Genomic DNA, 10,710 nt, shown 5'->3' on the forward strand with positions numbered 1-10,710 from the left:
CAGACAGAGAGAGACATAGAGACAGAAAGCGAGAAATCACCCCCCAGGGGGGATGGTCGCGCCGCAATCCCTGAAATCCCTTCTCCTCCATTCTCCCCTCGGGATCTTGGGCACGCACGCACACACGCCCGGCGTGAGTTTTAAGACACCGGGTCCGGGACGTGAACCGCGGTCGACTACGTGGGAGTCCAGCGACATAGCCATTACGCTAACTGCTGGTTCCCGGGTTCTGGATACTCTTCAATGAGGGGCTCAGAGCTGGGCCTGTCCCGGTGGGGGCAGTGCCCCTGTGGCCACTCACTGCAGTGAGTCTCGTCCTCGCCGTGCTCACAGTCGTCCTCCTTGTCACACGTCCAGCTCATGGGGATGCAGCGCCCGCTGGGGCAGGCGAAGTAGTTCAGGGGACATCTGGGGCGCTTCACACCTGGGGGTGAGGGAGGCATGAGGGCCTGCCAACCTTGGGGCCGCCTCCCACCACACACCTGCCGCTGGCTGACCTGGGCAGTCGCGCTCGTCACTGTAGTCCCCGCAGTCGTTGGCGCCATCGCACACCCAGCTGGGTGCGTAGCAGAGGGAGGTCCGCTCACAGGGCTGGAAGAGCACGCCCTTCACGCCCAGGCGGAAGTAGCTGCTGCAGTCGGTGGCGCCTGGAGGGGGGCAGGGGAAGGGTGAGACCTGGTTCCCTCCAGAACACCCTACAGCACCTTCCAGAAGGTTGCCCAGAGCCCTGCAGGTGGGGCAGTGTCTACACCACCCACTCACTGCCCTCTTCCTAACCCCAGTGGAGCCCGGGAGCAGGCATGTGACAGACAGGGCTGTGAGGCATGGAGGGTATCAGGGGAGGCCAGAAGATGGTGGGGACGACAGGGCCGGGAGGCGCAGGGGTGTCACTCACTGCAGTTCATCTCATCCGAGGCGTCCTCACAGTCCACAAACTGGTTGCAGCGGCTTGAGTTCCCAATGCACGTCCCGTCCCGGCAGCGGAATTCACCCACACCGCAGGCAGTCTCTAGAACAGCGCCCACCCAGCACCCTCAGGCTGGAGTCCTCTCTGTGGGCATCAGGAGGGCCCAGGACAGAGCTCCAGCCCAAAGCACCTACCCGGGGCAGCACAGGGCTGCACGAGCCAGGCCCCGTGGCCGAGCGTGGGCATGGCCCAGGTTCTGATGAGGGAGGACTGGAGACCCGGCTCCGAGGCTGGAGTGCCCTACTCACTGTTGCAGGGGATCTCATCGGAGCCGTCCCCGCAGTCATCTGCCCCGTTGCACCACAGCATGCTGGACACACAGCGCCCGTTGTTGCACTGGCGGAACGTCTTCTTGCAGCGGCGGGTGTCTGCAGGTGGGCAGCAGGCGGGAGTCGGCAGCAGGCCAGGGAGGGGGGTGGCTCTGCTGACACATCCTGTATGGTCAGCCCTGCTGTGGCCCAGCACAGGGCTACGGTGGCTCTGCCCTCTGAGAGACCCCGCCCGACTCCCCCTCAGGCCGGGCTGAGGCTGGATGCCCTCTGAGAGACCCCGCCCGACTCCCCCTCAGGCCGGGGCTGGGGGAGAGGACAAGGGCCGGTCTGACGAGGGCTCCTTACTGCAGTAGGACGGCTTCTCGTCAGACTTGTCCTTGCAGTGGGAGACGCCGTCACACGTCAGGCTGAAGTTGATGCACTCGCCGTTGGCACACTCAAACTCGTCTTGGGCTCGGCAAGAAGAATTCACCGCTGGGGAGGGAGGTGGTGGGCACTTCGTGAGCCGGGCCTGGGCGCGAGTGCCCACGCACCCTGCCCCCAGGAATGAGCTCATCATCAGCTTCTTGGCCAGTGGCTCTGGGGTGCTGGGGTGGAGAGTCAATCCTAGATTGTGCTCGGGCCCCGCTCCCTCACCTCGGCAGGTGAGGTCCTCCTGGAGGACTCGGCCCCCCCGGCAGGAGCAGTTGACGTGGCCTTGGTGAGTGAGCAGACACAGGTCCTGGCAGCCCCCGTTGTTGATGCGGCACGGGGAGAGCTCACCTGGAGACGGAGCAACCACGGGCTGGAGAGCGTTCCCCCTGCTCCCACATGGGCGCCCCACCCACTCCCGCGGTCCATGTTGGGAGTCACAGGCCAGTGCTGGAGGGCCGGGGCGGCGTGTCCTGGGGCGTGTGAGGTCGAAGATGTGCATTCTCAGGGGAACACTATAGGCTCTGAGGCCTGTTCCAGGGAGATTCTAGTCCAAAGAGCCCTGATTCTGGGTGTGTGGTGGGGCCCTGGGGCATGTGGGAGGGGTATGCAACTCCTGGTCAGCCAGGCCAGGTGGGTGTGTGCACGTGTGCGTGCATGCAGAGGGTGGGTGTGGGCTCCAGGTGGGGGAGAATGACCAGGGCATGTGATAGAGGCTTGTCCCCGGTGTGAGCAAGCCCTTGTGTGTGGCGGTGATATGAGCGTGTGCATGTGTGTGTGTGAGTGCACTTGGGATGAATGGGGCAGAGTCCGTGTGTGCGTGCACAGATGACATGGGGAGCTCACTCAGTTAGGTGTTGTGGAGCTTCTTGGGAGCTAAGGTGCATATCAGTGTGTCTGTGCAAGGGAGGCCGAGGACAGCAAGGTAGGGTGTAGTGTGCGTGTGCGTGCATGTGTGTGTGTGCACGTGCACTCATGCAGGCATGGCGGGCAGGAAAGCAAGGCTGGCGTGGTGTCCCCACTCACAGCTGTTGGTGTCGTTGGCCACGGCGATGATGCCCATGGGCTGCTGGGGAATGTCCACTCGCAACAGCTTCATGTCGCTGCCCACGTACTTGTTGGCCCGCTGCACGGCCCGCCGCACCCAGTCTGTCCAGAAGATGTGCTCGCCGTACACGGCCAGCCCGAAGGGGTGCACCGGCTCCGACTTCAGGACCACCTGTACAGGCAGCACCGTCACCGACCCGGCTCTGCACAGGCACTCACCCAACTCCACCCCTTGCTGCGCTGACAGTCCCGGGAGAGGTGGGCCCTGAGGCAGCAGCCACCTTCCTGGTCTAACTGATGAGAAACCACGCCCAGACAGAGTGGGGGCGGGGCTCGTCTCCAGCTCCTCCCAACATGCCGTGCACCTCCCTCCCCGGTGCTCTGGCCCGGCCAGCCTCGGCCAGCTGCCCGCCCGCTGGCCTCCCTGCCCGCAGACTCACATAGCGGTGGGAGCCGTCATACTCGCACCGCTCGATCTTGTCCAGGGTGGCGTCGGAGAAGTAGAGCTTCTCGGCTCGGTGGTCGATGGCCAGGCCATTGGGGGTGCGGATGTCCTTCTCGATGAGAGTCAGGACATTGGCTCCCGACAGCGCCGCCCGCATGATGCTGGGGTGCTGCTCGTTCCAGTTGGTCCAGAACATCAGGCTGGGGGAAGAGGGGCACCGGGTCAGGGGGCAGCGTCAGCGAGTCCGCCATGGAGGGCATGGGCCAGGGCACAGACAGCTGTAACCCAGGGGGCAGCATCAGCGAGTCCGCCATGGAGGGCATGGGCCAGGGCAGACAGCTGTAACCCAGGGGGCAGCCAGGGTGCAACTCGAACCCCAGCGCACAGCACAGGCAGCCTCAGTGCCATCAAGGCCGCAGCCCGATGCCCAGCTGCCTCGCAGTCCTACACCATGCAGCCCAGTCTGACCAGCTCTGCACATGCGTACGACCATTGTGTTGCTGAGGAGTAGTGGAGCCGAGTGAGTAAGGCTTGGGGGTTCCAGTCCCGGCGCCACCACTTTCCATTCTGATACCCTTGCCCACCTCGTGCCGCGGCGTCCTCTAAGAAGTGGCTGTGAGAGGCAGGTGAGTCAGCGTCTACCCTGACAGTCAGGGACACCGAGCATCCTCTGTGACTTATTCTTAACTGCTCTCCTCTCTGCCGTGGAGCCGCCTCTTTCCCAAACCATCCAGGAAAGCCTTGTTGTGTCCAGTGTGCCCAAGGTCTTGGGGATTGACGGATCCTGCCCTCAGGGAGTTCTCGCAGGTGCCTTCTCCTAGATTTAAGGCCTCTGCATGTTTGGGGTTTGAGCCCCAGCCCCAACTCTCACTAGCTCGGACCTCGGTGAGCTTCTGGGCCCCTCTACGAGCCTTGGCTTCCTCTCAGAGGAGGCAGTGGGACTCCAGGCCTCGGCCTTGCTGTGCTCCTCGTGAGGTGCTGGTGAGACTTGAGTGCCGCACTGGGAGTGGCTGTGTCGTCCTCAGACCACGTGCCCTGGACAGCAAGCCCTGGCCTCGTCACCGAGGGTTATGGCAGTGAAGGCCGGACTGTCATCACCCCAGAGATGTGCAGTCAGTGAGATCCGGGGTGGGCCGGGACCCAGCGCTTTGCAGTCGCCCCAGGTGATCCTTACACACGAGCTGGAGCACAATGAGTGACACAAAGCCCGGTGCTCTCCAGTTCCCAAACAGGGCCCGCGTCCCTCTGCTGTCTGACCACAGATTCATCCTGTCTGCAGACCGCTTTCCCCAAACCCCTGCAGTGCTCCAAGTCCCATCTTGTAGAAGCAGGCTCCTCCTGCTAGGCTCCCATAGGAAGATGATGCTCCTCGTCCTTCAGGGAGAGGCCCATTGCTCCTGAGCCTCAGCGAGTGTGAGGATAAGGTTCTGATTTCACAGGCCTCATCCTGGAGACTGGGCAGGGGTTCCTCATGGCACTGGGCATCAGGACAGGCTGAGGGAGGTGGCAGCTCCCTCGGGCCTTCATAAGAGGAAGTGGGTGTCCTGAGGCAGTGGCTAGAGTCATCTTCCCTGGCTGGTCAGGGCTGGACCTGACCTGGCCTGTTGGTCCCCACCAGAGAATTCCACTTGTGCAGGTGACACTCAGCTCACACGTAGCAAGAAATGACTTTCCTCTTGTCACTGTGCATTCTTGTGGTTACACGTGATGTAACCAGGTTCTGAACTTGGTGAAAGTGCTCCCTGGGGGGACGGGGTGCTGGGAGGGACAGGAAGAAGGTTTTCCCGGGGCAGCTGGGGACACAGAGGTCTTTCTAACCATCTGGCTGTGAGCGTGGTGGGCCACCAGTGCCCCAGGACCAACTCCAGGAGAGGGTCGGGAGGAAGCTGGGTGGTTGGAGCTTCTGCCCCTCCATCTGGGCCCACACCAGCTCCTTCTAATCTCCCAGAGTGCCACTCTTTCTGGTCAAGGGAGGGCCACCTGGATAGCTGAGCTTTTTCCTGGGGTGCTCTATCCCTGCCCAGTCATCCCTCAGATTCTGGCCCACACGCACTGAGGACATGTCCTCGGCACACACGCATGCGGCCCCTGCAGCCTTGTCACGAGTGGAGGCACAGCCACCCGAGGCCGGGCTGGCATCCCTCTCATTCTCTACTGGATCCTCAGCACACGCTGGGTCTCAAAAGCCACTTGCTGAGTGAATGATGGAATCTTCTGGGCTCAGAGGAAAAGAATGTGGTGGGGCGTCCAGGAGGAGGCTTCCTCTGGGATGGAGGTGGGAACGGAGTGATGGCCTCCCAGGGCTCCTGGCCATGGTGAACAGGGCGTGCCCCAGACAGGTGAGGAAGGTCACCGAGGGTTATGGCAGTGAAGGCTGGACTGTCATCACTGGCCGTGCATGTGCCAGACAGGGCTGAGGCAGGAGGGAACAGAGGGCCCTTGTGCTGGGCCGGCTGCGCCAGGCAGGCTGGGCGGGGGCCGGACCTGAGTTACACCAGGGGAAGGAAGCTCGGTCCGGCGGCCTCACCGTTTCTACGTGGCTGTTTTCGGCTGTGTTGACCCTTAGTTTCCTAGTAAAGCTTTTGGAAAATACCCCAAGTGCTGCTGAGGCAGGGGAAAGTGTTACTCACATGTGGGCCAGGACAGTACGACCCACGCAGAGGGGCTATGGCTGCCAGGGCACGGGGCAGGCAGGCTGGGCGGCACAGAGGGTGAGGCATAGCCTTCCTCCGGAGCCTGGAGGGTGAGAAGCACCCCCATGGAGTAGCCCCTCCCAAGTTCATCCTGGCTTTTGTTCTTTCTTTCATTTTTTTAAGAGAAAGAATCTCCAGGTTCGAGTCCCAGACCCGGTGGCTTGAAACTCATACCGGGCATGTGTGCATGTGTGCCCAGAATCCCGAGAAGAGATTGGAGGAGAAGGGACTGCAGTGTGGCCAGTCCCCCAGGGGTGGCTTATCACTCTCTCTGTCTCTCTGTGTCTCTGGTGAGTGCACGTGCCCTATAGCAAAAATCTCTCTTAAAAAAAAAAAAAAAAAAAGAAAGGGTCTCACTATGGTGCCCAGGCTGGCCTTGAACTTGTGATCCTCCTGCCTCAGCCTCCCAAGTAGCTTAGGGTTACAGGTGTGCACCATGGCACCCTGCAGCTTACGCTCTGACTCCGGCTTCCTTGAGCTCAGGTCAGCCTGCCGCCGTGTTAGGGGTCCCCTGGCTGACCTGCCCACTGCATGGGGGTCCCCTGGCTGACCTGCCCACCGTATGGGGGGGTCCCCTGGCTGACCTGCCCACCACATGGGGCAGGGTCCTCTGGCTGACCTGCCCTGCCTTGCCCTTTCCCTCCTCCAGGCTCTTGCTCAGAGCGTTTTCCCTGTCTGGTTGTCCTTTCTTGCCTCTCCGGCTTCAGGCCCTGTGCCAGACCCCTGCGTACAGCCTGTGCCGGCCGCCACTGCTTCCATGAGCGCGTTCTCTCCCCGGTGAGGTGGCTGGATCAGGCCCAGTCTAGGGCTCCACGTGGCCATGTGCAGTGAGCATTCTCTGTGCCCTGAACGTGGCCCTCTGATAAATGCACCAATCACAAAGCCAGAGCACCCTCCATGTCCCTGACCCCTTGGGTTCAGGCCCTGAAATATCCTCATATCACAGATGAAAAAATGGAAGCCCAGAGAGGTCACGTAGCTCATCCGAGACTACACAGCAAGGGAGGGGCTCAGTCAGAGCCTGTCTCTCCTTCAACCCCCACCTGGGTCTGCTGGGGCAGTTCCTACCACCCCATGCCCCCCACCCCCAGGCCCGGTAGCTCACTTCTGGCACTCGTCCAGCACGAAGGCCCGTGGGTGGTCATCTCCGGACATAGTGATGACCGTTTCCCGCTCGAAGGCCCCTGGGCGGCTCTGGTCCACTGTGTGGCGGGTGATGGTGGATGTCGTGTAGCTGGTCCAGTAGAGAGTGTCCCAGCCACGGTGATAAGCCAGGCCTTCCACGGAGCCCACGTCTGTAAAGAGACAGGTGCAGCCGTGGGTCAGAAGAGCTGGGCCCGGGGGACAGCCTGTGCAGAGCTAAGGGGACGCCTGGGTCACCTGCTCACGGCTGGCAGGGAAAGTGTGGGGTGTGTGAGTGTGGGGTGCAGCAGAGAGGCTTGGGGCACCCAGGTCTGACCTTCAGTGCCTCCAACCTCTCCCATGCCACCCTGTCACCCACCCAAATGGCCAGAGCCCACCTCCTGCCTGCTCTTCCTACGTCTCCCCACTCTCGGGGGGTCACACTTTGGTTCTGCCAGTTGAGTGCAACACGGATTTCAGAAAACCAGTTGCACTTGGGCTGTATGGGGGAGCTTCCTCCTTAAAAAGACCAAGATGATCGTTTCTAAAATAGACTTGGGTTTAAAAACTACACATGAGCACACTACCCACGAGACGGCTGAGTGGCAGTGTCAGAGGGGAAGAGGTGGGGGTGTCGGCCAGCCGCCATGGTTGCCATAAGGCTGTCCCAGCGCAGCCTGAACATGACCTGGGGGACGGGGCGGGGCGGCCCTGCCCGTCTCTCCTTGTCGAGCTGTGATTATGGATTGCCCAGCTTAACTCTGGATACTGCATTTCCAGACAGACGTGTGGACTGGACTACGGGAGCAGAAAATGTCCCAAAGAGGCTGAAAGGACTGGTCTGTTTTTTTTTTCCATGGCTGTCCCCCCAGCACCTAGTTCGGGGCCCAGCAGGGCTTTCTGTACCACTGGAACAGGTAAAGGAAAACATGAATGAGTCTAGTCTGGAAGACAGTGCAGAGGGACGGAGCGCAGTTGCAGAGAGCTGAGAGGCTGTGCTACAATGACGGCTTGGACCCTGTAACTCTCTCTCTTTTTAAAAAAATGCTATAGGGCACATGTGCTTGCCAGAGATCACAACAGAGAGGGAAAGGGAATCACCCCCGCCCCCCGCCACGGGTATGGCCACGCTGCAATCCCTTCTCCTGGTCCCTTTCTGGGACTGGGCGCATACGCATGCTCGCCCAGCATGTTTTTCAAGCCAGTGGGTCCGGGACTGGAATCTCACAGTCAGCCATGTGGGATCCAGCCACCTCAACCCCCACGCCACCAGCTGGCCCTGTAACCGCTCTACGGAGCGTGCACCCCATCTTGTGCTGAGCTACGCCTTCACTTGTACCCTCACAGGGACTCCTTGTCACCCAGAGGAGGCTCATTAGGAAACTCGCCCACGTCATGGAATTCTAAATGGCTGACGTTGAACCCCACTGTCTCTGCAGCCCATGTTTGTGAGCATGGCCTCCATGGAGGAGACCTCTGGCCCTACACAGCCCTGGAGGCAGAAGGAGGACCAGTGGGGCGGGGCAAACGCTGGCCCCAAATACAGAGGAACTTCCAAGAACCGACGGTGGGCGCAGCGTGGCTGGGCTGGCCGTTCACTAGGGCCACTGCGGCAGGTGGGACTGAGATCCGGGGTGGGGCAGGATGGCTGATGCTGAGCCTTGCTGACCCCCGCCCTGCAGGAAGACTCAGGCCGGGCTCACTCTCCACAATGGTGGTCCTCCCTGAGCCATCATCATTGATCTGCTGGATGTTCCCGAAGTGGATGTCGCTGAAGAAGATGCGGTTGGGGGTGCCTGGGGAGGTGCCCGCTCGGTAGTCGAAGGCCAGCGCGATGACGTTCTTCATGTGCTCGGGGTCCTCGAAGGGCTGCACGGGTGCGTTGAGGTTGCGCTCATCTGACAGGTGGATGCTCTTGAGGATGGTGCGCTCCGAGTAGAGCAGGTACCCGGCGTACTCTCGGCATGACGCCCCGTCTTCAGCCAGCATCCCGTGGGCGCAGGCACAGGCCCGCTGCCCACCGCCTCGGTACAGGCACAGCTGCTGGCACCCGCCGTTGGCCACTGCACACACGTTGGTGCCTGGGGGCAGAGGGTGGTATCAGAGGACAGGGCCCACACAGGGGAGAGGCCACTAGTACTGAGGAGGACACTGGTGATGCCCCACTCTACTCAGTACCCCCAGCTCAGACGACACTAGGTCCCAGTGCCCACGCCCAGGCCAGGCCTAGAGCTCCTCAACCTCCATCCACCATGCTTGGGTCTCTTGGGCCTTGGAACATGGCCCTGAAGATCTGCCTTCCCTCTCGGCCCCTCTCAGCGCACCCGCCAGGCTCACCTTTCTGTCGGTCCCGGTTGAAGACTTTGATGTCTTTGAGCTGCACCCCGATACCGGTCCGCAGGGGCACAGAGTCGGTGGCATTGTCTTTGCTCCCGCGCTTGATGGAGCCGTTGGCATGAGTCCTGGGGGTGAGGCAGTATGAGCAGGGCATCATGGAGCCAGGGCAGAGGGGACAGCGGGACAAGGAGGCCAGGACGGAAACCCCCACCTGTCACTCCAGTAGATGAAACCCTCAAACACGGACACTGAAAACATGTCCATGTTGTTGCTGGACAGAACCACCTCACGGTTCTCCCCGGTCTCCAGGTCGATCCGCTCGATCTTGTCAGTCCGTGCATCGCACCAGTATAGCTTCCCGTCCTGCAGGCCAGAGTACCCCTCACCTCCAGGCCACGTCCCAGGAGCAGGGAATGCGTGCCTGCTGGGGCCCTGCGTTCAGCTTTCCCCACTCACTGCAGCCTTGTCGACATCCCCTGCCCTCTGGTCTGGCGGCATGCTGGCCCTCCAGGTGTCCCTCCACTTCCCACTCCTGAAGACCCCCTGCCTATCACCTGTGGGGTAGCAGGAGTCCTACTCTGCATGGGGGTTGAGCCAGCAGACCCCACGGCTACCCTGGTCTCGTCTTCCCACTGACTGGGGCATCACGGGGGACTCGGCGGGGAGCAGGATGCAGGGGAGGGCGTCCATCCCATCGGCCCCAGGTACATCTGCACCCAAACCTGATAGTCCACCGAGATGCCGTTGGGCCAGCTGATGCTGACGTTGACCAGCACCACGCGCTCCGAGCCATCGAGTCGGGACCGCTCGATCCGCGGATACTGACCCCACTCAGTCCAGAACAAGTACCTGGGGGTGGAGGTGGAGCCGGGTGTCATTCCCCAGCCATGGAGGAGACAGGACCCCAGCCAGCCTGCACAGCTCCTCACCCCTTCTCTGGGTGGACGGTGATGGCTCGGGGCTTATCTAGACCCTGGGAGATGACCACGTAGCGGAAGGAGCCGTTGAGCCGGGCGACCTCGATGACATCAAAGCCCTGGTCTGTCCAGTAGATGTTGCCTGAGGAGGGAGTTGGTGGGGCTCAGGGCGGTTGGGTGAGGACACGAGTACCCAGCCCCCCTCCTAGCCCCAGGCAGCCCTCAGTTCCCAATTTGCTCCGCCTAATCCTCCTCAGAACCCTCCTTCTGAGGGGCCCGCAGGTGATGTGGCAGTTAAGGGCACTGGACTCCCACATGGCTAACTGTGATTCGAGTCGTGGACCTGGTGGCTGGCTTTCTCCTTTCTCTTTCTCTCTCACTCTGTCCCTCTCTGGTCTAATTTGAATAAATAAAGCTAAATAAAATAATTAAAAAAAAAAAAACCTCCTTCCGAGACCCCCAGCCCTCCCTATGCCTGTCCTGAGCCCCATGGGCCCCC

At 61.4% G+C, this 10,710-nt stretch overlaps 1 protein-coding gene across 1 annotated transcript in view; it reads right to left on the reverse strand.

The window, feature by feature from the left end:
• LRP1 (LDL receptor related protein 1) overlaps positions 1 to 10,710 on the reverse strand; it is a 94,583-nt gene that overhangs the window by 22,021 nt on the left and 61,852 nt on the right. The window contains 14 exon segments of the mRNA XM_027769638.1: positions 302 to 424; positions 498 to 647; positions 896 to 1,009; positions 1,216 to 1,335; positions 1,585 to 1,713; positions 1,876 to 2,001; positions 2,677 to 2,869; positions 3,138 to 3,342; positions 6,941 to 7,130; positions 8,661 to 9,038; positions 9,295 to 9,419; positions 9,506 to 9,657; positions 10,017 to 10,143; positions 10,224 to 10,353. Coding sequence (XP_027625439.1) covers positions 302 to 424; positions 498 to 647; positions 896 to 1,009; positions 1,216 to 1,335; positions 1,585 to 1,713; positions 1,876 to 2,001; positions 2,677 to 2,869; positions 3,138 to 3,342; positions 6,941 to 7,130; positions 8,661 to 9,038; positions 9,295 to 9,419; positions 9,506 to 9,657; positions 10,017 to 10,143; positions 10,224 to 10,353 — 2,262 coding nt within the window.

This window comes from Tupaia chinensis, unplaced genomic scaffold (assembly GCF_000334495.1).
Source record: "Tupaia chinensis unplaced genomic scaffold, TupChi_1.0 Scaffold150006_1, whole genome shotgun sequence".
Lineage (NCBI taxonomy): Eukaryota > Metazoa > Chordata > Mammalia > Scandentia > Tupaiidae > Tupaia > Tupaia belangeri.